At 42.3% G+C, this 27,939-nt stretch overlaps 2 protein-coding genes across 2 annotated transcripts; one reads left to right on the top strand and one right to left on the bottom strand.

Annotated features, from left to right (window-relative positions):
• Positions 1–15,410: 15,410 nt before the first annotated feature.
• erlec1 (endoplasmic reticulum lectin 1) lies at positions 15,411–21,805 on the top strand. Its single transcript, XM_086122664.1, has 14 exons — positions 15,411–15,729; positions 15,814–15,918; positions 16,644–16,724; positions 16,826–16,903; positions 16,998–17,061; positions 17,973–18,019; positions 18,096–18,319; positions 18,408–18,549; positions 19,304–19,465; positions 19,547–19,606; positions 20,022–20,146; positions 20,239–20,316; positions 21,101–21,176; positions 21,242–21,805. Exons 1-14 carry the CDS (start codon positions 15,589–15,591, stop codon positions 21,311–21,313), a joined length of 1,455 nt encoding a protein of 484 aa, XP_085978790.1. The 5' UTR covers positions 15,411–15,588; the 3' UTR covers positions 21,314–21,805.
• A 2,817-nt stretch (positions 21,806–24,622) lies between these two features.
• gpr75 (G protein-coupled receptor 75) lies at positions 24,623–27,527 on the bottom strand. The gene is made up of 2 exons (XM_086122148.1): positions 27,214–27,527; positions 24,623–27,042 (listed from the first exon to the last, which is right to left on the bottom strand). Exon 2 carries the CDS (start codon positions 26,962–26,964, stop codon positions 25,327–25,329), a length of 1,638 nt encoding a protein of 545 aa, XP_085978274.1. The 5' UTR covers positions 26,965–27,042; positions 27,214–27,527; the 3' UTR covers positions 24,623–25,326.
• Positions 27,528–27,939: the final 412 nt, after the last annotated feature.

Raw genomic sequence — 27,939 nt, 5'->3', positions numbered from 1 at the left:
TGGCGTTGGTGAAGAATGGTCCTTGACCAATGCTTTGCTCGAACTATAAACATCATGCAGACTTTCATATTCCTGTCAGGCTGTAAAAAAAATCCAAAGATCCATCTGTGTTGCATGTTGCATAAGGTGCGTGATGCGGCACTGTTTCTCATTAGTCTCCTGCATGTTAAAATGCCAACTGACAGCCCTCCTGGGGGGTAGGGGGTTATTTATGTGCTGTGTACAGCACAGGAACATCTCATGCTACATGCTGTCCACATTCCCCATCTTTATACGTTAACCTCAACCTGAGCTACCCCTCTGGCAATCCAGAGGCTTTGTACTGTATATTTGTTTACCTACTCAGAGGTCATGGAGGGTTTCAGATATTACAGGTTTGTTTAAATGTAAATCAAATTGGACCCCCCGCCCAAGTAATTCATTGTCAGCATTTCATACTTTTACATACACACTTTTGGGTTCATTTTAAATTTTGGTTTTAATTGTTAATGTGGCTTGTGCATGGGCAGTGATGTCATGGTGAATGGAAGCAGAGACTATAACTCAATCGATAGCATGTGTACTAAATTTTAAGTTTCTTTAGGTTGTGTGAATCAATGAGAAAGTGAATAGTGGCACACAAGTATGCATACTGTATGCGCCTTGTTAACATTAACCATTACCAGTAGCACTAGCTAAGATAAAATGAGTTATTATGAAGAAATAACTTTTTAGAGGTGATCATTGTTCATTTACCCATGCATCTGTCCATCCATTATGTGAACCGCTTATCTACTGTATTTATAGAAGCTTGCATGTTCAAAAGAACCATGCAAAAAAAAAGCACTCTTCAGCGGGTGCTGCTTATGAAGAAAAAATTTGTGAAACAAATAAAATGACAAGAGTAACGTGTGAATTGTCACCCAAAAAAGAATACTATCATCCAAGAAAGAAAGAATATGTAGGTAGCATGACACATAAATCCTCTACATAAAGCATAACTTCTTTGCTCAGGGTAATTATGTGTCAAGGAAGAATAACCCACCCACACATGTTTCTGAACATTTTGTTGGCATATACGGTACATTTCTTTAGTCGTTCAGCAATGTGATAACAAATAAGCATTTTTGATGTGTGTCTTGTAAGTTTATGCGGCGTGGCACCCGGGCAGACACACACCATTTCTTTGACATTCCACAGTCACGCCTGAACATCACACGCAGACCACGGCCGCCTCCCCCCGCTGATGGCCTGCTGCTTTGTAAAGAGGGGGGCTGCCCTGCTTTGCAAGCCTCATTGATTCGAGAGGGTCTCCATCAATTAATTCTGCTCGGCTTTCAACTCCGCCGATTCCAACCTGGCAACCCAAGAAAGCAGGAGTGAGAGAGGATGCGTTTTTCACTCCCATTAAGTATAGAAAATTGGCTTTCATTTTAAAGTGCTAACAGCTGCATTTTTCTAGCGATAACAGAAAACCACATGTTGTGCTGGGCCCTGGCTCTGATTCCAGAAGTTGATGGATGGATAGATAGATAGATAGATAGATAGATAGATAGATAGATAGATAGATAGATAGATAGACAGATGCATGAAGAGCAATGTCTTACTCAGTTGTGAACAAACACCGCCTGTTTGCTTGTTTGGAAGAATTTCCGATTTGCTGCCATCGGATGCTACGAGCACCGTAGAGACAACAAAGGATTTGGCATCATCAGCGTTGATCTGAACTTTAGTCAGAAAGTGCTAACAGTCCAAAATACCTGTATGTGTCACAGATTTTTTTAAAAGTTGTTTGTGACAGTGCTTTTTAAGGAGGAGTGTAAGTCTGCATCAAATAAGATCGCTCAACCTGCTTAAGGTTGAGCCATCACGCATGTCTTCAGAAATATAAGTTGTCATTGCATATTCTCTGCACAGGAGCCACCCTGCAGCGAGAACTAGCAGACATATTTTTACAGATTCAAAGCATTCGCACTGGATGTAAGATTCATCACTTCACATCAGCAATTTCTCATCAAATTTTACCTTGCAACTCATTGTTGTATTCTTCTCTGCCCATACACCTACTGAACAAACTGCAGAGGATTCAAAATGTTGAGTGGCTGTTTCTTAAAGGATCTGCATGCTTTTGAAGGCTAACAGATGGTGCCAATACTGTAGAATATCAGATTATGGAATGTTCTGACAGACCATTTGTCCTATATTAGTCGGATTATGTTTGATCTGTTTATCTTTCACCAATAAACACATACTGCAAGCCGTAGATTTTGTTTACACCCCTATTAAGTGTTTAAAATGTTACCTGACCTCTACCACTAATTTCAATCAAATTTATTGAGAAGCCTGCCATTCTGTCAATACCGCCACTTGAAAATGTATTCCAAAAAAAAAAAAGACTCCTCCTTTTCAGATATTTTTCTTCCTCATGCCCGTGTTGCTGCATTTAAGGACTGTTGGGAAATAAGGATACTATTCTACGGTTCCCATTTGGATCTTACAAGGTCCAACCTCAAAGCATTTGTTTTATAAACAAACAATAGAGGTGGTGACTCCAATAAGGTTATATTTGTTTTTGCTTGTGAAGAGGCAACTTGACTCGCCACTGTCTTGTCAGCTAATTGTTGATTATTTTTTTTTTCCTTTTGCCCTAAATTAATTCTGATATCGTTCAAAGCACCGTTACTGTGGGCACCACCAATTGCAACGGGATGAAGACTACATGAATATTTGAGTGGTGTGTCAGGTCTAAATTGTTGGATCACCAAGTTGTCTTAAGTAGGGTGCAGACAAACATTTTTAAAATCTTAATCATGTTTTTAAAAGCAAAGGAGACTCCAAATGACGATAAAAAAAAGGGCATGTGGGAGCTGACCGGTCTCATAATGTATTGTGTGCGATACTAGATAACCACGAGAGCACGCCAGACGCATAATAAAATCTCTACAAATGAGAGCAAGTATCCTCTCAAAACCACGTGTCTTGTATGACCAAAATTGATCTGTGAGAGACAGCATGGTGCACATGCTGGAAAATGAAAAGGGAAGAAAGAGTAGAAAACGAAGAAAGTGAAAACATTAGGATATTTGTCAGCTCATCATTTTTGTAAATAACTCACAATCCCCGCGACAAATTCACCTGTTTTTGTGAAAACACATCACATCAATGTATATCCGCACGTCTGGAAAAAAATCCTTTTCGCTGAAGCAAAGTGGCAACAGTGGAGGGCAATTGCTCACCGAGAGGGAGCGCTGAGGGCAAATGCAGCCATGTCGTTGGAATTTACACAGCTCTTCAAATATGATTTATTATTTATTATTCGTTGAATGTCAGACACAAGCACCAACAGAAGATGTGTGTTTCTGACCAGTGATTCTTCACTGGTTCACCTTTTCTTTTGACATTCACCTTTATTCTATCCTGTTGAATGAGTTGCAGTTTGATATGTCATACTGGAAAAAAATATTTATAATTTACAGAATTCAAAGTATCATAATAGATTTGGTTTTCCTATTGTTAGTATACTTTTGGTTATTGTGTTATTTGTACCGATGGAACACCTGTTCGACGCTTATCACATGCAAAATGATATTGGTAAAGTGCTGCAGGATTATTTTGAAAACGTCACCATTTAAATTACATCAAAGTATAAATAATGTCTGTCCCTCATTATCTTAAGTGCATAGTTTTCAATTGACATGCCTTAAAGCGGAGCACATGGAAACGTTTCACTTCTGACAACATTAAGTGTACAGGATGTGTTGTTTGATTTGCAATGATAAAATTATCACACTACTAATCCATCCTAATGTTATTGATAAAAGACGTTGCGACCATGTATAGCACATCTACAGAGAAGCACGTCCACACTGATAAACTGTATGCCCAAGCCTCAATGCTCCGTCTCCCCCCGCCCCTCTCGACAGTTGCTTTCATGTTGCTGACATTCACTTGGGTTCTGCGCAACTGTGATCAAATTAGCACTTCAGAAATGTTCCTCAGGGTGTTGGCAAGCTCAAAGAACCATCCCTGAGTGTGTTTAATAATTCTCTTATCCAGTCTTGGCTTCGGTTTTTCAAGGTAACCGTTTGCCATTTTTGCGCTTTTCAAAGAAGGTAACTTCTTTCTGTGTGTATTCCTCAGAATAAATCAGCGGTTGAAAGTCTTCATATTTCTTCGATGGGATCTTTACGTTGAATTCAAAAATTAAGATGCTGTTAGACTTGCGATTCAATATTTGCCATACTCACCCTAGGCAATTCCACTGTAGATCCCAGTCCAGTTGACACCAAGGGCTCTATTTTTCTGAACAGCACAGTCAACTGGGTTAATCTGTGTGGAGGCGAGTTAGACCAGGTGTTCTTAATTTCATAGAGGTGCACAGGCTGATCGTGATTAAAAAGGGTAGTTGGCGGTGTGGTGGGCGTAAACACAGTTATTAACATAATTCGCTGCCAAAGCAGTTCTTCTCATTCCCTTTATATCATGTACCTTGACACAGGAATCCGTTTGTGACCGGAGCATTGTCTCAGCTCTGGACCGGTGTGCAGACAACTTAAGTGTCTACCCTCTTTAAATCCAGAATGAATTAAATATGTGCGCCCCATGAATTTATCTCAGGTTTGTGTTTTCCGGACGACTTGTTTCAGTTCCTTACACAGTTTTAGAGAACGATTTAGAGAACGGCGCATCGAAGTCCACTTCAAGATCGGTCAATGTTTTCTTCGGAACTATTTTTTTTTTGGGCTCTTCATTCCTTTGGATGGCCAGTGACCTGTTGCTGAGACCAAGCTTTCTGACACCGAGCAGCACATTTCATTGCTGAGTTCTTCCCTTTTTTTCTCTTCTGTCCCAAAGACATCAATTTTAGGGAATTATAGTCTTGTCCGTATTCGGGCTCAGCCAGTCCGTGGGCATTCATTGCTCTCAGTTAGTATTGTAAATGCAATTTGGGTCGTTATCACCACCATTTATGAAGACTTGTTCATTCACTGAGACGAACTAGGCTCAGTGCCACACGGCTTGAAGCGGGTGAAGGGTAAGAATACTGTTGGCAGCCTTGAAGGAAGCAGCTGTGATCCACTCACTCTTTCATCCAGATGTTCGCTCTTTAAGGCTTAGTCTTAATGGAAGAAATCTGAATATGAAATGAATAAAAAGACACTGCTGCATCGAAGTGCAAGTATTTTCGTTCATTATGCTCCGCCTCATTTTGAGAATTTTTGCTTGGTGTCAGCTGGTTAAATGTTTCTTTATGTGTGCTCATACAAAAAGAAGGAACCGTCATGACATCCTGTAAACAGACACAAGGCAAAAATAATTACGCTGTGAATTGCAGGTTTAACAAAAGTGTATTCTATAGACTAAAATAATAATACACTTGATCATTTAAGAGCTTTGCAGAAATTCTATTTAAGTCAATAATGAGGTGCCATTCTTTTAATTTTTACACTTTTGATATATTAATTAATTATCCTATATCATAGTCCCTTCATTTTAAAGTATTTGTTCAATAAAAGAAATGTTTCAATCACAATTCTTCTTCACTGGGAAGCCGTAAAGTAAAAATATGTCATAAATACACCTTTAAATAACAGCATCAAAATTAGTAGTGCTAGGAGCAATCGTAGCAGTTTATTCAATTAGCTTTCAGTCACACAAAAATCCATTGAGAAATGTTGGCCACATATCTGCCACATGGTCGAGGGGTTCAGATTAGCAATACATTTAAACCTGATTGGACCAAAAAAATAAATAATGCCATGTGAATCACATGCAATAGAATGTGACGAGAAAGCTGCGTTTCAAATACTGCAATACTGAATATGTGTTTCTGCTAGCCTCACGATAGGTGAATCACGAGCTAAAAGTATCCACGCAGCAGGTCATCTGTCAGGGCGGCTGACAGTACCAGCTGCTCCGTTCTGGTTGCCAGGGGTACGGGCAGGTTAGAGGCTGTGCCTCCCACAGTCGCGGTTCTCTTTTCTAGAACGGTGACTGCATATGGAGCCAAGCCTCTTGTGGTGGTGTGCTGGCCCCACAGGACAACATGATAATAGCCGAATGGATCCAAGCAAAGAGGAGGAAAAAAAACAACAACAGAGGGAGAGGAGGAGCAGTTTGCCCTTGCAGCTATTCACGAACATGACTGAGGGTCTGGGGTTCAAAATGGGTCAAGGAGGAAGTATCAGAAACGTAGTCAAGTGCTACTCATAGCACTGCATTTTGCAAGGAGGAAGAGCATAATGATTCCTGTTGCACGAAGATTGATTTGTATTGTCCCTGTTGTGAGCTGCCTTTGTCTCTTTCTAGCTTCCAAATGCCACACTTGCTTGCTTGCTGAGTTGTGTCCATGGGCCTCATCCAAGCTCCTTTAGCTCAATTATAAATGAAGTTGATGAGACCGGTGAACCAAAGCGGTAAAGCTGCAGGCTGTAAAATGAAAATATTGAGCCAAAAGACGAGGAACTCCACAGTCAGATGATAATTAGTCACTGTGTGCAGTGTACGGCCCTTTTCTTGTCACGCCTGGGTGTTTGAGCCATTGGTGGTGTAACAATGAGAGATTTGTTAAGACTTCTCAGTCTAAATGATCATCCGGCATGTGTGCAAGTGCAGCCAAGACCAAGAATTGCAACATGAAGAACCAAGAACACAGACTCTTTTTTTTGTTTCTTTGAATACACTTATTAGCCTGTAAATTGGGGCGTGAAGGTGGATATGGTTTGAGTAAAGCACAAAATTTAATGAACGTACAGCCCTAAACAAGCCGCATGCAAAAACACATCAAGCCAAAATGATCGATTACAAATCACAACAATCCTAATGGGCATCACATGACAAGGGGTCATTGGTTTACGTCAGAGTCTAGACTAACCTATAACGTTGCGTATAGTTGCTCTTAATTCATTTTTTAGGCCATAATATGAAACAGCTGACTGAAAAATATAAAGTAGAGTGGTGAGTGAACTGACCTTGTGCAAAAAAACATTTTATCACCAGATTGCGATCTGCTACTGTAAATATGTGATGCACAACATCTACACTCGTCAATTTGCGACCCAACCAGTAAATGATTGATATCTAGACCTCCTAGTGATACCATGAACAGTGACTAAGTGAAATCTCGTGTAATTAGAAAATCCAGGCCAGATGCTTTTTGGAGCCCCATAATGTGGACATTCAGGAAAAAAAAAGTACAAAGCCTCTTTCACACTTGCAAAATAGCCACGTCAGAGATCCGAAAATAAGTCACCTTTGTAGCAACATGGCATCAGAGTATCAAATTAATTATTGTAGATCGGTGCCGTTTGTCAAACAGGAATAATTGCTTTCGACCTAACAGGGTAAGAGGAAATCATAAATTTAAATAGCATTGTATTTGAGTCTGTTCCATCCAAATGCAGTACTGTACCTTGAAGAGGACACCAATTTAGGCGTTCTCACAATGAGGCTAATACGCCAAGATAATTACCTGCCCTGAGACACTGTGTGGAAGAACCGACAATTAACTTTGTCCCTCCCTTCAATAAGCTTTCCTAACTACTATTAATTTTATTGCCCTGAAGGTAAAAAAGAAGTGGAAGAATAGCGAGTACCCCTTTCCAAGTAATAACATGGTCAAGTAACTAAAGTGAGACACACGGGGAGGATGGAGTCAACAATGGAATTATAGCGTGCTAGTTTGGCAGCATACGTCAGCATCCCAGCAGTGCTGAGGGCGAGAGGCCAAACAGTCTGCTGTGAGGGAAGCTCAGGCCAAAACTGCAGATGCATCATTAATTTAGGCAAGCTTAAATAGTAGCAATTTTTTTTTTTAATTTGCCTTCTTCAAAAGAAAAGACTTGGGCTCTAAACAGCTGACAGGATGAGAATAGAATACCAAAAGGAAACAGTATTCAAAGGGCATGCTACTCAACCAAGTGGTGGAGAGCTTTTCTGTGATGATGTCCAGGTGGCATCAGGACTCACCTTGACTCAACAGGAAATCCACATGATAGCTCAGGTCACACCTAGAAACAGGTTTAGCCACCCCTTTAATGTGCAAGTACAAATACCCGTCAATCTAAGGTAGTAAGCAGGGTGAGGTTGGAAATGGGTTCACACACACATACGGACACACACACAAACACACACTCTAACTAAACCCGCCTCTCGTCTTCAGGCTACCGTAAAATGATGACACACCTGCAACTTCCTGCAAACGGAACAGGTTGTCTGATGTCTACCAGAGAGGAACTAACACACAGCAACTAACCTTAGTGTTTGTTGCTAAAATAAATAAATAAATAAATAACAAATAGAGACTCTCTGAGTGAGGAAACTGCCACGGACATTTTTCCTCCCCCCCCCCGCCCCCCCCCCCCCTCCAAGCTACCATCATGCTTTTTGATCATGTTGTTTTACACGTGAGATCCCATACTTGACTCATCATATTTGTTATATTTTCTCTTAACGCTCATTGTTGAGACTTTTTGGGAAGACGTGTCAAAAAAAAAAAGCCAAAGAAAATTAGTTAATGAGTTATCCTTTTGATGCTCATTGAAATTAGCGGTCTGCGGGTCCCCACCTATCTTGTGTGATTTCATGAACAATGTTTTGCACAAGAGAAAATGGGAGTTGTATTGAATTGTACAACCTCACTGGCCTTCTAGCTTTGAGGTCTCACTGTAATTTAACTAGGCGTGTGAATTAAATTTGACTTCACCATGAGATTCAGTCACTGCCGCGATCAATACTAAAGACCGGGGAGTAAATTTGTCTTTCATTCTCAAAGTCTTTTGCAACACGTCTTAACACAAAAGGACAGTTGCCAAATACTGAGCAAAGCATGCAGACCAATTTTCAACTGGAATACATAATCCACCTTTAGTTTGAACGAAGCAATGTTTTATGTGTGATATGTTTGTTTGACCATCGCTTTAAGATGCACATTTAGAGTACGACATGACATGACGTAATTCTTTCCGAAACTTACCACGGATGATGTAAATTATTATTTTCCTCACGATGTTCCAATTGACAAGTGCATTGCTTTGCACCTTGTCTAAAGGCGCTAACTGTGAACGCACTGACCCGTGTGCACAAAGGTCATCTGCTGACAGCGTCCAAATCACCAAAAGGTCAGACTCTTTGTGCCATTTGGAAAAGAGGCGGCGTGATACTGAGCTGCCAATACACGTCCTGCTTGTCTTTCTCATCACTGTGCTAAAACCACACTTTGTTTGCTAAACAGATCACAGAGACCAAATCACAAATAATGTGAGAGTCTGGGTGTCTGAGGGTGATACAAAGACAGCATGGTCGAACTAGTGGTTAGCATGGTAGAGCTCGTGGTTAGTACGTGGTTATAGTTCTAAGTTGCGAGATCGAATCCAAGATGGCCTTCCTATGTGAAGTTTGCTTGTGTGGGTTTTCTTCCGACTTCTTCCCGCATTCCAACAACAGTAGGCCCATTGGCGTCCAAAGGTGTGAACGTGATTTTGAATCGCTGTTTGTCTATATGTGCCGTGTGATTTACTGGTGACGTTTGGGGTATACTCAGATGGTATAGGAGCCGGCTCACTCTTGACGACAAGCACTGTAGAAAATGGATGGATGAATGGTTGGATGGATATACATTACTTTAAAACTGACCAATTATAACCCAGATGCATAGATCAAGTTGGACTTTTTGGAATATTTGAGTGACAAAATTCAAGTTTAAGCAGTGGAAGCGTCCGTCCAGTTTCACTCAACTAACTGCATATATTATGTTTAGTATCTGCATTATTTATTGCCAATATCTGTATTGTTGATGCCCAATGTTGACACTTGCCTATTGTGTGTGTGTGTGTGTATGGGTGTGTGTGTGTGTGTGTGTGCATGTCAGCTGTTGTAGGTGTGCAGTAAATATAAACGGTTGCGGCAATAGTTTCTTATTACTGTAATAAACATCAGCAAACACCCTGAATTCGTTTTATCCATTTTCTAAGCTACTTATCCTGTTTCGGGCTGCAGGGAGCTGAAGCCAACCCCAGCTGACATCAGGCAAAAGATGGACAACACCCGGGACTAGTAGCCATTTAATCAAAGGGCATACTGTATTTAGACTGACCAGCATTCACACGCAGATTCACACTGTAACTGAGTGGGCTTTTAACTATCGTTTGTAAACCATTACACCATCCGTAAGTCTAAGAGCCATCTTTTTAGATGGAATACATGGTCCAAGAATTTCTGACTAACAAACACAGCTTTTCACACAAAACACACGCCTCCACATGATCACAATTGTTTGCATTTACTTGAAACAAAATATATAAGAATCACCTTGGGCAATGAGTCACCAAGTCAAGAGATGATTGTAAGTATATGGTCAGATGTAACAAACTAGACATGCATACATACCATCTGTACAAATAGTCAGCGCAGTTTAAATCCAGCATGAGACAGGCTTAACTTCATTAATGAAGCCATAATGTTTATATCCATCATACCATCATTTCTAACAGTCACACAAATGTAAAAAAAAACACCCCATCTTGAACCATCTTTAATTCAGGATTGTCTTAAATTATTTTGGAGTTTCTCTATTGATTTACCGGGGCAGTAGACCTGCTTGATAAGTTGCACATTGTCTCACAGTTGTCACTGGGAGGTACCACCGCACAACGGTTCACTTACATTACGGAATGTCCTTCCATACTTATTTGTCATGTCTTTGTTTATGATGTTTATGATGATACTAGTGCAGCGTGTTCTACCGGAGACACATTTCTTGTGTGTTCTACATACTTGGCCAATAAAGATGATTCTGATTTTTCTGACTTAGCTCATCAGTTTGTGTATTTGCAGTTTTTTTATTGAGTACAATAAATCCTGTCTCTCAGGTCGGAAATATCAACCAAAATTGTTTCCTATTTGTAAACACCACAAAGAATTCCCAAGTTACTTTCCATACCTCAAGATCCGTCTACCAGTGCAAATCGCAATTCCGAACATGATAATACATCACATGAGATTTTTTTTTTTCTTCCTGGAGCAAAATATATGAGGAGCAAAATACATTAGACCAGCAGCATGGCTGTGCCGTTAAAAGGACTGCGTGAAAATCCCAGCAAAGGTTTTGTGTGTGTGTCAACTCATATCTGAAGAACCAATGCTGTCAGCTGTTGTGGGGCTGCTTTGAGCCATCTCCATATCATTAGCACGCCGCAGCAGTGGTTTGAGACCAGACGCCAGGTGCTCTACTGCAGATTGGAAAGCTATGCTGATCAAATTAGTTCTTCCTAACAGCACATCTGGGTGTTTACCTTAGCAGATCTGTACTGAGGAAGATTTAAATTCAACATCGTCGACACCCTAAATTCCGTGCGCAAAAGTCACCACTAACTCATATTAAACACGACTGTTCATAGCAGTCACTTTGACATTATAGCAGAAGCCCACACTTTCTTCTCCCCGGCCACTTCGTCCAACTCCCATACGAAATGGCTTTTGTGAAATAAAATGTGATTGTTGTGATGCATTTGTGGTCCTGAGAAACCATTTTTTTCACTGCCCTTCACCCCTCAACTCTTCATTCATAGTAATACAGCAATGATCTGTTAATATCCGGAGCCCATTCAGGTTTAGGCAAGCATCAATCTCTCATTATCTTCTACGCGGGGAGTCAGTCACATTCATCTGTCTTAAGATCCGCACGCTTGTTTTGTTTCTTTGATACAGACTTTTCCCCACTTTTTACATCACCACATCATGGACACATGCTTCATTTTACTCAAATATTTAATTGGTGTAGCTGTAGTGGTCATTCTTGCCTTCCTTCCTTCATTTGCAGGCTGAAATTGCAGGAGGTGAAGGCAACATTCTCCTCAAAGCTCTCTATAATAAATATATCACTGGTGTCGGGCTGACAGGAGACCCCAAAAATAGCGTGTTTGTTCAACCATGAACATTACATCAGCAAAGAGCCATTTTCAACATTTTAGATTGGTCAATTATTTGTAGAAATAACTACGACCCGGCAGCACAGCTTCCACTTGAGCGCCTGGTGGCCACCAAGGTAGTCACTTGAATTGTTATTGTTGCTCCTTGAGTGGAAGTAGTACAACAAGGTGTCTAATGCCTCTTTGGAGAATCGTGGCTGGAATCTTTGGTTTCTGCACAGGCTGTCTTGATAATCATGACCGAATTGATTAGAAACATCTTTAAGTTGACATCTGTAACAATCAGGGGTGTGGTGGCCATCTGGAATTTCAGGAGAATTTCGAGATTTTGCCAAACAGCTGGTCGAAACCCACAACCACCTTATTGATGATTACGTTTTGGCATGTGACAGCCGCCGTCGACAACATAATACCCCAGACTTTGAGTCTCACCCTTTCACAATCCAGGCTTCTCTCCTCTCAAGAGAGTTCCTGCCAGTCCCTCATGGCCAAAAACTGTGCGGCTCTTGAACAACCAGGGTTGATAACTATGCTTCAAATAAGAGACTTCCTTTATCTGGAACTTTTCAACCTTCTGCAGTCTACATCAACAGATCTTTCAAGAATGATCAATATGACATTTAAATATTGTCATATTTGACAAGGGAAACGTTAGAATACAAACCCCCACGTGGAGAGAAGCTGCACATGAATCAATACCAAACGTCATTAAGAAACCACACAGAAAGTGACAATATTGATCTGTCATCTGACACATTTGTGTGTATTTTGGGGGTGATGGCTCAAGAACATCTCTTAATCTTGCTGGGACCATTAAGTGTCAAGATGCATTTTTCTCCTCTCCTCTCAGAATTATGTTGATAGACTTGGAGAAATGACAGCTGTATCAATTATGCATAGAGTGAGGTATGTGTGAAAGGCATGATTGCAAAGCAGGTTTAGCCCGTGCATAGCAAAGTAGAACGACTCGAAATGCTCATTTTCGAGTGTTGACTTCAGGCTCCGGGGAAGAAAAAAACTGTCTGGAATCATAGAGGAAGGTACAGACGGCACACTTCCAATCTGATGTTTTGGGATTTTTGTCCATTCGTGCTGACAAATATTTGTTTTAGTACATCCCAATATTGCTTGATGGCCTTGAGGTCAGGCTCTTCCACACTAGTCTCAATCTCGACCAGGGGTAGGGACCTCCAGTTCCTCGAGAGCCAGACCCCGCCTGTTTTAGATCTCTCTCTACTTCAACATAACAGATTCAAAGGATCAGCTCATCAGTTCTGTAGAGGCCTGAAAGAGACCTGGAGTACAGCCACGCTGTCACACAAAGAGGCCTTTCCCAGACTTAGAAGCATAACACTTAAAAACGTAAATAGAGAAGTTGTATGACCGGTATACTTTCCGTCTCCGTTTTTTTTTCTTTGAAACCAGTTGTAGTTGGTCTCACAGTGCGTTTTTTTGTGTGCATGGAATAAGACCAGACCTCACACTACTAGACTTCTTTTTAAGGAGATACCTAAAAGACTCCATGCAATGAGACCTTCAAGAGTCACTGAATTGAGAGCAAACATTGAACGTGAACGAACGTATGTAACATAATGGATGCTATTCCATCACTTGGCTTTGTCTGTAGGGTCTGGACTCTGCAGAACGGACTTCAGTTTGAGAACAGGTGGAGACAAAACAATGGTGAAAGTTGAACACATTATAATGAACATTCATTCATTCATCTTCCGAACCGCTTCATCCTCACTAGGGTCGCGGGGGTGCTGGAGCCTATCCCAGCTGTCTTCGGGCAGTAGGCGGGGGACACCCCGAATTGGTAGCCAGCCAATCGCAGGGCACACAGAGACGAACAACCATGCACACCCTCACTCACACCTCGGGACAATTTAGAGTGATCAATCAGCCTGCCATGCATGTTTAAATGTGTAACAATTTTTGGGACACCCTGTTTTACCATCCATTTTCAACACCGTTTTTACCAGAAGTGTGTTAATGAAATCAACTGTATTTCATAACAAACAGCATAGGATTAGCACCAACATTTTATCAAAATCGAGCGGCATAGAAAGGAAGCCCCGGTTCAATGAGGAGCTTTGAAAAATCTGTAGTTTATAGACTCGTCTACATCAATACTTAATTGTCAGAAGTACTGTAACCCTGATATATCCTATTTCAATGATACAATAGTTTCCATGGAAACAAGCTGGATTCATCGCGCTGTATCCAGCCGTCGATTCATCTATGAAAGTTTCATGCAGACATCAATCAATAAGTAATATCGACACTGTGGACAGAGGTGAGTCAGAGCTTTGGGAGAAACGTGGGCGTGTTCGGTAGAAATATCTTTTGGGACGTTGGTCTTGCTTTGAATCCTCTTCTATAGTCCAAAATGCCCTCTTCCTAATCCTCTCTCTTTGTATCACAGTGAACGTTATAATCACGTTCCATTCACAGGAGGCTCATTCTCATACCAACAGCGCCACCATCAGGTGAAAGATAGCATTCTATTGTCGAGAGTCCCAAGACACGTCACAAAATACAGTATACTGTGTGCGCTATAAATTTACAAACTGTCTCTCTATAAAGTCAGATGAGGGGATTTAAATTTATTTTTTGGATTTATTAGTACTGTATTACCATGATGATGATGACGACGATGAGTCGTAGTAGTAGTTGTGGCGTATTTGTATTGTCTATGACAACAGTGCACTTCCACATCATTGCAAACTCACTAAAAATAATAAACATTGTCGAGATAACACCTCTATATTGTCAAAACAAACGTCAGCATTACTACATTTTTACACGGCTCACCATACATGACGTGTCAGCTATTCTGATGTTAATTTACTAAAGGTATTAGAGCAAAAGGCATAGGAAACACATTTTTAAGTCGTAAACAGTGATTAAATTTATGAAAGCCACCGTCCACTGCTCACATTTTAATTTTTCTCTTTTATTTTATTGTTACGGCGGCCCGGTAGTCCAGTGGTTAGCACGTCGACTTCACAGTGCAGAGGTACCGGGTTCAATTCCAGCTGCGGCCTCCCTGTGTGGAGTTTGCATGTTCTCCCCGGGCCAGCGTGGGTTTTCTCCGGGTACTCCGGTTTCCTCCCACATTCCTAAAACATGCATGGCAGGCTGATTGAACGCTCTAAATTGTCCCTAGGTGTGAATGTGAGCGTGGATGGTTGTTCGTCTCTGTGTGCCCTGCGATTGGCTGGCAACCGATTCAGGGTGTCCCCCGCCTACTGCCCGAAGACAGCTGGGATAGGCTCCAGCACCCCCCGCGACCCTAGTGAGGATCAAGCGGTTCGGAAAATGGATGGATGGACTATTTTATTGTTACTGTAATCTTTGTTACGTGTTGTCCCCTTTTGCAGCTCTGGAGAATAAACTTATTTGCACTGAATTAGATGTCCTGGCGGCGGGATGCTACCACAGGATGTCGCTGCCGTTATTTTAACACGGGTAAAAAAAGAAAAAGCAGCCGGAAAAGGACGTGGCAAGTGAACAATTTACTTCCTGCAATATGCTGCTGTGTTGACATCACGAATAATCAAAGTAATTCCCAAACGGATATCATCCCGGATCTCTTTGAAACAGCTGCGGTTGGAGCGAGGAACACACGGGAGGTGTACATGAGGAGCGCCCAGTTGGCGCTCAGTGGCCGGACAGGGAGATGACGACTGGGCTTGTGTTGGTGATGCTTGGTGGACTTCTGGAGCTCTGCACCGGCGTCATAGCACACGGAGACGGCCAGCCCTCCTTCACTGATGAAATTCCTTTTAAAATTACATGGCCTGGTGCTGAATTCACACTGGTATGCTTCCCTTGGTTTCGATTCTTAAGTGATATTCTAAACATGACAACGTGCTTTAACAATAAATCGATATATGTATTTCAGCCTACTTCGGGGGGACTTTACAATGAAGACAACTTTGTCATTATGACCACTGTAGAGAAGGAGAAGTACAAATGCCTCCTACCTTCGCTGACCTCTGGAGAAGAGGTAATGGTTGCATTAACCACTTTGGTTCTCTAAGACAAAACCTCCGTTCGCCGGCAGCAGTCAGTTATCGTTAAAACGGAAATCATTAGAAACATAAAACAATAGTGTGTTGCAGAAGGGTTTTAAATATATATATATATCAGCAGGCCACATTTGTTAAGTACAGTTCAATTGAATTTAAATTAACTGCATTTACGGTGTACAGTACATAAAGCGTTGTATAAGTGCACTTCAATTACCATTTACAGTGACTTACAATCTTAATATATGCAGTTTTACTGAAAAATATGTCTGTCTTAGAAATATAATTGTTCTACACCTGTGTATTTTAATGTTGGTCATAATGGGACTTGCAGTATTTTTTGAAAGGTTATACTTTGTGTAAAAAGTTTGAGAGTTTGAGAACCAGTGTAGTTCATCCACATGCCAAGTTCAAGTCAAATCAAGCTGAGAAAGTCACGGCTGGCCTCTTTTCAAGGTTTGATCATGTGATCTTCCCAATTGGAGCTGGTGGGCACTTACATAAAATTTCAACCTTTTACTGGCAGAAAACAAGATTCTGTTTAATTCTGATTCCCAAAACACAATATTAATTACGATATTGTGTTTAGACTAGTTGGGTCATATTGAAAATATATTATTTCAAATACTTTTTTTGGACTTGATGGGCCTCCTTTGTGAAATAATTTAACCTTTTTTGGCTCATTTTTCTTTACTGACCTCAGGATGATGACAAGGAGTACAGCGGACCAAGCCCATCTGAATATCTGGAGCCTCTGTTCAAACGAAACAGCTGCTCGTACAGAGTAATCTTAGTCATCCCCTCACTTTTTTGTCTGACTACACCAGCAGAGTGTGCTAGAATAGTGGAGTGTAATTAAAAGCCTTTTTCCTCTTTGGCTGGCAGATTGAATCCTACTGGACCTATGAAGTATGCCATGGAAAACATGTAAGACAGTATCATGAAGAGAAGGAGACTGGTCAGGTTGGTGTTCTGAGAAGAACCTGAACACAAAGCTACCACCATTTTGAGAGTATAGTGACGATAATACATGTACTGATAATGTGTGTATCCACAGAAAATAAGTGTTCAGGAGTACTTCTTGGGAAATTTAGCAGGGAAGAGAAAAAGTAAAGAAATGGGTATGTTTTATTTTCATCCTCCAACAGGCTTTTAAAATGGGTGTACATGGGGAAAAAAATCATCTGTATCATTTGGATCTTCCCCAGATTGTGCATTTGCTGCAATTTGAAAGTGCAAATTTTTGAAATCGAATCATCCATCCATTTTCTAATCCGCTTATCCTCACGAGGGTCACTGGTGTGCTTGAGCCTGTCCCAGCTGTCTTCGGGCAATGGGGGGGGTACACTCTGAACTGGTTGCCAGCCAATTGCAGGGCACACATAGACGAACAACCATTCGCAGTCACAGTCACACCTAGGGACAATTTTGAGTGTTCAATCAGACTTTCATGCATGTTTTTGGAATGTGGGAGGAAACTGGAGTACCTGGAGAAAACACACGCCGGCACGGGGAGAACATGCAAACTTGACACAGAAGGGGGAGCCAGAATCAAACCCAGTACCACTGCACTGTGATGCAGACGTGGTAGCCAGTTGTCCACTGTGCCGCCAAATTCAAATAAATAATTTGATATGTTGAAGTAAAATCTTATTACAGTAATCTCTTCCTTTGGATCCAGACAACATTCTGTCTCTCAATATTCGACTTGTATTCAGTGATGAAAATGGCTTCACATGTACTCAGAGCCTCAGGTAGGAACCAATCACGGCCCATGTGGCGTTTGTCAATCTGAGCCGCGATTGATAATTAAGTTATCCAATTCATTCTTGACAAAATATAAACTTTTTTCTGCTGAAAATTGCTAAGTAGGTATTTTACTTCCTGAAGGGAAACTCATTTCTCCCTATGCTTTTTTTGTTATAACTTTTTAAGGTGTGTTAATGGGATGAGCTATCTGTGTATTCGTATTAATTGAGGCATCATTTATGTTGTATTCTGTTAATATAAAGCTATGTATTTCTTACGTCAGCGAAAGTTGAAGAGACAGACACAACCCCATCAGCATCCGAAACAGAAGTAAGCTTCACAAATTGGACAGCCCACTGCATTTGCCACTATAAATATGACACACATTGTACATGTTGTCTTATAGGTGCCGTCTAAGAATATAGAAGGTCAGCTGACTCCATATTACTCACTGGAGATGGGAAACGGCACACCTTGTGAGCTGAAGCAGAACGAGCCGCGCTCCACCTCCGTGCTGTACGTGTGTCACCCAGAGGCCAAGCATGAGATCATGTCGATCGCTGAGGTCACCACCTGCGAATATGAGGTGGTGGTGCTGACCCCTTTGCTCTGTGCGCACCCGAAATACAGGTAGAAATTTGCAGAACTGCTCTTCATCATCTTACATAACAGGCGCGGCGGATTAAAGGTGACCCTCCTCCCTTTTTGCGTTGTGCAGGTTCAAATCGTCCCCAGTTAACGCCATCTTCTGCCAGGCGCTCGCTGGCTCACCGCTGCGGCCTCAGCGACTCGCCCAGCTGGATAAGAAGCAAGAGGAGCAGCTCAAGCCTCCTTTCAGCACCACTGCAGAGCACAGAGAGGTTGGCTATTTGCCAGTCTTGTAATGAAGTACCTGAAAGCGATACTTGGGTAAAGTACAAGTATCTTAATAGAAAAGAACTCAAGTAGAAGTACTGGCCATCGTGTAGAACAGGTGTTGGCAACTCCGGTCCTCGAGGGCTGCTAGATGTTCCCCTCTTCCAGTATACCTGATTCAAGTGATCAGGATAGTTATCAGGATTTTGAATCAGGTGTGTTGGTGGAGGGAAAGGTCCAAAACATACAGGGTATCAGCCCTCGAAGACTGGAGTTGCCCACCCTGGGTGTAGAACATTACTTAAAGGGCAAGTCAATTTTGAGTTTGTATTTACGTACCGGTAACTTTTTTTTTTTTAATGACAATAGTATATTCAATGCAGCCCCACTAGTCTAAACACAGTATCCCGATCGATATTGTGTTTGTGGGATATGAATTATGCAGCAAAATTCACCCGTTTCTCAGCAGTGGCCATTTTGCCACTTGGTGTTGATTAAAAATGACATCACAGTTGCTCAGGGCTTAATTCACCTGTTTTCTGAGTTTGGTCATGTGACGATCGCAAGCTCAGCCAGGATGGGCGTTACCTAAGCTATTTAATTTTAAAGTTAAACCTTGTTGGTGCAACCTGGCCTGAAAGTAACTGGCATTTGCTCTATTTATGTATTAAATACATTGGAAGCTAATGTATTTTGCAGTGACAAGTAAAGAATGATAAACGTAATGTCTTTACTGACCGCTTTGTGCGATGGTTACAGGAGGATGCTACACCAACAAGAGGGGGAGCCTTCACTCGCACACACCAACCAGTTCTGGTGGACGAGCAGGCCCAGCTGGCTATGGGCACCACTCACATATCACGGCTGACAGATGAGCAGCTCGTCAAGGACTTCCTTAGCGGCTCCTACTGTTTACACGGGGTGAGGCCTCGTCAAGCGCACCTGGAGGAGTTTTTATGGCCACACTGGAGAGGTCAGATACTTAGATGATGTCTTTTTCAGGGGGTCGGATGGTGGAAATACGAATTCTGTTATGGAAAACACGTCCATCAGTACCATGAGGTGAGGCATGCTTTTGCTAGTCTGAAGTGTGTCTTTTGGAGTAGGCTGCTTTGATTTCCACAATTAAAAACACACACGATTGGTTAATTGAAATCTTTGATTGAAGTCCGTCGGTGTGATTGTGCCCTGCAATTGGCTGGCCACCAGTCAGGGTCACCTGCTACCATTGGGGACAAGTAATACAGAAACCGAATGGATGATGTCATAAAGGAAATCAAGTAATTTAAAAAAAATCTTCAAAGACAATACATGTCATTAAAGGAGAAAAGCCCTTTGTATGGACAAAGTTGTATTTTCACGGGGTATGTCGGGATGCAACCGGCCCCACTTTACACACCCGCCCTTAATCAATGTGAATTCTACCGTCTTCGATGAAGCGCATTCATCCGATAGTTGCGTTCCTTTGCTGTTTAAGGATAAGGAGCAAGCCAAGAACATTGTGGTAGTTGGGAACTGGAATGCCGAGGAACACATCGAGTGGTCCAAGAAGAACGTTGCTCGATCTTACCAGCTAAAAGACAGTGGAGTGCAGAAAGTCAAGTACGCAGTTATTCTACACGGATCAGCAATCAAAACCAAGCCCTTTTATCCATGTTTATCTTTTTTTAAATTTTTTATATACCTCTGTGCAGGCTGGTCTCCCATTTCTACAGCCATGGCGACGTGTGTGATCTGACTGGAAAACCTCGCCAAGTCGTTGTCAAATTAAAGTATGTGAACAGTTTTCAAGATTTCCCTTCATAAATTATTGGTTGTTTGGATCATCAATTTCACTCAAATATATAGCAGACAAACAGTGATATTTGAGAAGTAAAATGAAGGGTTTTGTAGGATTTACAGAAAGTGTGCAATCATTTCTGTAAACCTCTTAAACTTCGTTTCACTTCTCAAATATGTGTATGTCTTTATATCAAAAAGTGGCGGCCCGGTAGTTGACTGGTTAGCGCGTCGGCCTCACGGCACAGAAGGTGCAGGATTCGATTCCGGGTCTGGCTTTTCTGTGTGGAGTTTGCATGTTCTCCCCGTGCCTGCGTGGGTCTTCTCCGGGTACTCCGGTTTCCTCCCGCATTTCAAAAACATGCGTGGCAGGTTAAAGGAGCGCTCTAAATTGTCCCTAGGTATGAGTGTGAGCGCGAATGGTTGTATATCTGTGTGTGCCCTGCGATTGGCTGGCAACCGGTTCACGGTGTCCCCCGCCTACTGCCCGAAGCCAGCTGGGATAGGCTCCGGCACACCCCGCGACCCTTGTGAGGATAAGCGGATCAGAAAATGGATGGCTGGATGAAAAGGTTTGGGCACCACTGAATCATTTGCAAGATTCTCCTTTCTACACCATTGGCTGTTTGGATCAGGTTATTCAAACAACCAATGATTTATAAAGGAAAATCTTGAAAATGATCAAGAGTGGCCAAACGTTTTCATACCATTGCATCATGAGTCGATTGAATAAGAACCAGATGTTTCCTTACTGACTCCTTCTTGCTCTTGCATCAGATGTAAAGAGTCCGAGTCTCCCCATGCAGTCACTGTCTATATGCTGGAACCTCAGACTTGTCAATACATCCTCGGGGTAAGTGAAGTCATCAAGCAGTTAATCACTTCTGGAACCACATTAAATCCATGTTCTTGTCTCAGGTTGAATCTTCAGTCATTTGCAGCATTCTTGACTCAGCAGATGAACAAGGACTTCTGTCCATTTCAAGCTAAACGGCCCAAAGATGAGAACAACAGGACAAGTCTTAAGTGATACAGCAGTGAAAGAGATGACGGGCTGACAAATGGTCATGATGCAACACTAATGACAAACAAAGGTTCAAATTGTGGTGATCTTAAGGCTGGACTTGAGGTTGCAGAGATGATCCAGATGTCCTGATCTGAGCAGTGGATCACATCACATGACTGCCTCACCCAGCCGGGTTGTAGCTTCAATAAATCACTTGAGGAGAATAGATTTACTGTTCAAATTTCATATCTGCTTCAAAGGTTTTATAATGTACAAGATCATGATTCACTGTGTGTGCTGAAGGAAAGATCGCAAATGGTTGCCGGATACTTTGTGCTAGTATTCTTTTTAAAAAAAAATTGCAAAAGTGAGAAGGTGTGCTTTATTCATGATATGAAGGGTGAGTGTAACTTATGCATCAGTGAGTGTTTTGAAATGACAAATGCAAGTTTGATTAAAATTTCTTTGTCACTTTATGGTGTATTCTGAATCTTGTTGCAAGGGTATTTATATACCGCGGCTAAGATGAACAGCTCTCAAGAAACTTGATCCTTGTCATATTAAAATTACAGGGGCAAAACTAATATAACGTGTCGTATATGATTGGGAGTCCCAAAAAGAAGTAAGTGGATGTGCAATTGAGTGGAATGTCGCTTTCTCGCCTGCTTTGCGAATTTTAGTTTTCCCCTTGCAAATAAGCACTTACGCAAATACTGAATCGGAATACCTGTACTAAATTTGGCCTGAACAGATTAATTACTCCTCTCGACACGAAATGTAACCGATGTTCCTGCATTGATGCAGTAATATTTAATACCGCTACGGGGCGCTGTTATTCATGCTTTCATATTGAAATAAACGTGTTCTGAAATGCTTTAAATTGCGTGGTAACAGCACTGTTTTAAGACACGTTGAACAATTATACTGTACAGTGAAACAAGGTCTGATCTCCTTTCTCAATTTTTTTTAACTATTGAAGTCTAATACTTATTCTTCTGTAACAAGAAAAAGTGAAACTACTGTATAACAACACCAAAACATCTAAAAGAGAACCTTACCATAAATTAAGGACACTATTTCGAACAAAGAGAGGACGCACAGCACTTGCCAAACATTTATTCGGTTAAAAAGTGTGCACTGGGTTCACAAATAAATCCTCGAAGGACAGTGTGGGCACTGAAGTCGCCAGCCCAAGATCGTAAGCACATGCATGTGCAACACAGCAGGTAGATTTATAGGAACTTTACTAAGTACTCGAAAAGTCGAAAACAGTGAAAAACCTTTCCATTTCAAGTCTGTCTTTTCACATCTATTTTCCATGCCACCGATCAAATACATTGTCATGTTGGCGAGTGGAGTTTATGGTCCTGTCAATCACTGGGTGGACACTGACACTAAACAATAATTTTATATGTATATGCATATATTACGGACAATTTTGTCTTCAGGCAACTTAGGAGGGGTTTTTCCCCTCTCGTCTTGGGGTTGGGAATCTCAACACGACTGAAAAAAGTTACTGCAGTATATATATATTCCAATTCGACATACACATAGCAGAAATAAGTTATCCTAATTTTAGATTTGCAATGGTCGCCGTGACAACACGACTGCCTCATCTTCTCCACCTATTCAGCCCAGAGTGTGAGGTAGCTCGTCCACTTACAGTCAATTACTGTACGGATCTGTGCATGTGGTGCATGCAGTGGTCACATCGCCAAACAACATTCAGACACATTTTTGGAAATAGGTAGCTAACAAATCGTCGCTGTTGAGAGGAATCCTCGCATCTCCAAAATCACTACATTTCAAGGAAAAAACAAAAAAACAGCCTCTTGCTTCAGGTACCAATTAGCACATTGTTCAAGTTAATATATTGCGATCATAACCATCAAATCATCACTCTAAAATCACTTTCATGTTGCTAAAAAAGTATGCTGTCATTGATTAAAATGGGTTAGACTCCAGCCATGCATATTAAAGGTTGTGCCGCCCAGACCAAAAACCTTTAATATGAGTAAGAATTACAATCCAGAGGCGACAAAATGCCACATGGCTCTTGCGGGAAGGGCAAGTGAGGAAGAGGCAGAGTTAATAGAATTAATAGATTTGTTTTCAATCACTTTTCCACACTTTAAACTGGTTAATAATGAGTTTTAAAAAAAACTGACAACATGGGGACACACAAATTCCTGAAAAAATATGAAATTGACCATAGTTGGACACAAGGGGTGTCCGGCAGACAGCGACAAAATACAATCTGGCTGCCGCTGCTCAACCCGTTCTGTGTTTTATTGTTTTTGTTCCTGATTGTAAAGTGTCCTTGCGTGTCTTGAAAGGCGCTTATAAATAAAATGTATTATTATTATTATTATTAATAATACAATGCATCTTAATTTATATGCCACTTTTACAACAACTGCTGCTGTAACAAAGTGCTTTCCAGAATGCAGTGTTCCCTCGCTTACGGTTATTGTGGCTTCAATCTATCATGGCCTTTTCATTTGTCACCATAACTTCATCTATTGCGGGGTTTATCTCACTTTTGTGCATGGGTTTTCCTGCTATTTTCCTTCCTTCTAAGTCGGACCAGTCAAAAAATGTCAATTTTCTGAAGGGAAATTCATTTCACAAAAACAGAGACAATGAACATTAGAGCACGTCAACCTCAAAATCTTCAATTTCCTCATGGCGGATGCGTTCAGAGTTACACTCGAAGCTCACTGCTTCACTCAGACCCTTCGAACATTCAGAACGTTGTCCAAATGTGCCATTTGTAAAAACGAAACCCAGTGCAGGCCAGTACAAGGAAATTAAACAGTTGAAGCACAAATTGCAGATAATGGGCTGCATTCATAAATTAATGTGAGCAGCGTGTACTTTGCTTCCGGCAGCACACGAGAAGAGCCACGTGGCCACTTAATAACTATATTAAAGCTTTTTTTTTTTTTTTTTTAAATGGCTGACCTTAACCAGAATCATACGTAACATTATAGCCAAAGTTACAATCCTGATGGGTTAATGCGAATTTTGGCACTGTAAATCCTTGATGTTGAAAGCGAGTTGCTGTGACTACCTTTTTCTTGGTCTTCTACATCATAGGTGTCAAACTCAGGTCCTGGAGGGCCGCTGCCCTGCATGTTTTCCTAGTCTCCCTGTTGCAACACACCTGATTCAAATGATCAGATCATCAGCAAGCTCTGCGCAAGCCTGATATTGAACCTGTTCATTTGAATCAGGTGTGTTGCAACAGGGAGACTTGGAAAACATGCAGGACAGCGGCCCTCCAGGGCCTGAGTTTGACACCTGTTCTACATGGAAGATGAAGAGCAACTTCTGCTGGAAAAGTAGAAGAACATTAGTCATGGGAACAAGCTTTCGGTTTCCAGAAAAAGGATTTAATCTTCATTTTACACTTATAAATTTCAATGTATTACGTGTAACAAATATTTCGAAGCGTGTGGGTGGTTCGTAATTGTTAAGGTGGTTCTGTTTGTGACCAACAGGAGGAGCCCTACAGTGCTACCTGTTGGTCATAACCAGAACCATCCTAACAGTAATGACTTCATAAAGGAATAAAGCCCCCCTCACCCCAAAAGAGTCAACCTCTACTTCACAGAAATTCACCTCTCATGGAACATATCGCATGCGAAAAGTGAGGGAACACTACTTGGTTGTGAAAAATTCTTCAGTTGATGGATAAGACCCTACTATTCAAACACTTAATTGCCATAATAGGTTCCATTTAAGTTATTGAGGAGAAGATGTGAGTCACGATGAGAGGAAAATTGTACGACCCGTGAAAGAGAAATTTTGGGAACCTACATACGTTTTAGGACTATGGGGGGAAACAGAACCCAACCAAACATCCCGGCAGTCCTGAAGACACAACCCAAAGAACTTCCTGCTATGTGGCAACAGTGGTGTCCCCCATCACCCGCAACTGTATCCTTTAGTACTGTAGTCCTACTGCAGAACATGACACTGATCCTGAATGAGTTCAGACAGAGGGGACGGGGATCTGTTGCACAGAGGTGCTCTCAAAGTCCTGCAAGGTGTCCTGGTGAGTGTGGTAGTGCATGGCCACGTAGGACTTGGCGAAGGCAAACGTCTGCGAGCCGGCAGGCTGAAGGCTGGTGGGCGAGCTGGGTCCAGCAGATGGACTGCTGTTGTATATACTGTAGTAGGGCTCGATGCGCGTGTTGATGGGCGTGGATGTGCTGGCGGGGCGAGGTCTCCGTGCACCCTTGGGACTGGCAGCGCACTCTCTGGAGTGGCTCGGCCCGCATGCCTGGTCCACCAGCCTCCTCTGCGCTTTGGGCGAGAGAACGTACGCCGAGTTGGTCTCGTGGTGCGAGGATTTATTCCGATTGACTTCCAGACTGCCCTTGCCCATGGCGTGCAAGCGAGTCTTGTGCTTGCAGCACAGCAGTCCCAGTGCGGCCCAATGCATGCAGCAGAGCACGCGGCGGCGTAGGCCGGCACTGTTACGTGAATACACGAAGGGATTGATGCCCGACTTGAGGAAAATGAGGACGACGCCGCACAGTTCAAACTGGTAGTGTGCAAAGGTGCTCTCTGGCGACAAAACGTCCTGCGCCAAGGAGATCCCCATCGGCAGGCAGCACAGCAGCACTGAGAACACGATGATGACACAGGTGACAACAGCTTTGGAGTCCTTGGCGGTGGCCAAGTTGACCGTGGAGACCAGCTGACAGCAGGTTGCTCCCTGGGCTGCCCCCGGGACCAGCGGTTGCTTGGTCCTAGTGGCGTAAGAATGCGTCTGAACATTTTGTAACTTATTATACATCTGATTACGGTACAAGGGGGCCTGAGCGCTACACTGCACCCCCTCAAAGCCTGTGGCTGCCAAAGGTGGCGGGGGTGGGGTGCACGTGGCTGCCACGGTGATAATGGGACACTTCCGCACTTGTGCGTTCTTCCTCAGGGTCTGGGCGATCATTAGATAGGACACTGACACGACAGCCACGCAGAAAGCAAAGTCAGCAAGATACGCGTACAGCACCAACCTGGCCCGCCCCCCTCCTAGACCAAAATGGGGCAAGCAAGGTCCATCCCTGCGTGGGTACGCCCGCATGATGAGCAGGGCCGCCATGGTGAAGCTGGACGTCCATAGCAGGGCTGTGAGGGTCAGGGTGCAGGGGAATGAGGCGGTGCGGTTGGGCTGTTGGCCCAGGACCATCCGCAGCCGGTGCAGAGCGATGACCGCCACCGTCTCCAGCGACATGATGATGAAACCCGAGCCGGTCAGGTGAAAGGCGAAGCAGAAGCTCTTGGACATGCCGTCCACGCCGCCCGCATCCAGGTAAAGCACCAACGCGAACATCGGGGCCGTCACACAGCAAATAAACAAATCACAGAAGGACAGGTTGAGGATCATGAAATCGAAGTTGGTGCGAAACTTGCGGAAGGCCGGGTCAAAGAAGGACAAGAAAACCACCAGGTTCCCATAGGAACCAAGGCAGAAGATGAAAACGAGGAGGAGGGAGCAAAAGGTCAAGGTTGCCGTGTGGACGGCAGCCCAAACTGGGGGGCTGTGTGATGGCTGGGTGCCATTTAAGTTCACTTGCTTGGGCACATCAGCCAGCTCTGACGGCGACTCTGTGCTGTTCATCATATTATTAGCCGCCCACCGCTAAAGAACCAACCATTAGTCCTCTGAAAAGGAGGACGCAGGCGTCACCATTGATGCATCCTAAAAGAAAAAAAACGCATAATGACTGCTACTAGCTAAAAATCTCACAGCTTGCTGATTAGTGCAACAATGAAATACGATGCGCACGCGCACACACACACACACGTCAAAATACTATATATATTTTTACATTTTTCTTGATAGCTCAAACATGCAATGTACAAAACTTACCGTTGTTACACAAGCCTTCGCAGGTCATAATTATTTAACACAGCCCATCTTCGTTTTTTAAAGCAGCTCTGTGGTACGGTAACGGACCGCAGCTTCGAAATTGAAAAAAAAAATCCCAATTTAAACGCCATTTGAAGACGCGAACATTAAAGGCATCATCTCGTCGTCTTCGTTGCCATTTGAGACGTGCGCGTGCCCGAGCAAATTCTTGATACCCTATTTGTTTGTTGTGCATCTGTTGCGGTGGGATTTCTTGTCTTCTTTGCGATGTATCCAATCTTTTTACCCGGGAGCCACCACTGGACGTGCAGTGGGTTAAAAAAAAAATCGAGAATGAAGTCACAGCGACGCCTGCGATCAACAGAGCATCAAGCACTGCATTCAACTAGTGCATTGAACAATATATTAATGCTGAATTTTCGTTGTATTCATTTCGAAATGTGGTTATTTTGGTGGTCATTTGCAGTGTCGAAACACACTGCATCAAAGGTTTATGTTTATTACTGTTTTCATTATTCATTTGTTTGTTGTATGAATTATTTTTGCTCCATGTACAGCGCTTTGTATACAATGGTTAATTTAAAGTGCTCTATAAATGCAGTATAAATGTTTTGTTACCAAAGTAACCCTAATATACAATATTGCAAGTAATTGAATGCATTTATATACAAACTGACTCCATTTAGGCTTGTCTTAAATTAACCCAAAATGTTGTTCTGTGATCAT

This window comes from Hippocampus guttulatus, chromosome 10, assembly GCF_054856545.1.
Source record: "Hippocampus guttulatus isolate MCC_2025c chromosome 10, RoL_Hgut_1.0, whole genome shotgun sequence".
NCBI lineage: Eukaryota > Metazoa > Chordata > Actinopteri > Syngnathiformes > Syngnathidae > Hippocampus > Hippocampus guttulatus.
This window is presented reverse-complemented; position numbering and strand designations above follow the sequence as displayed.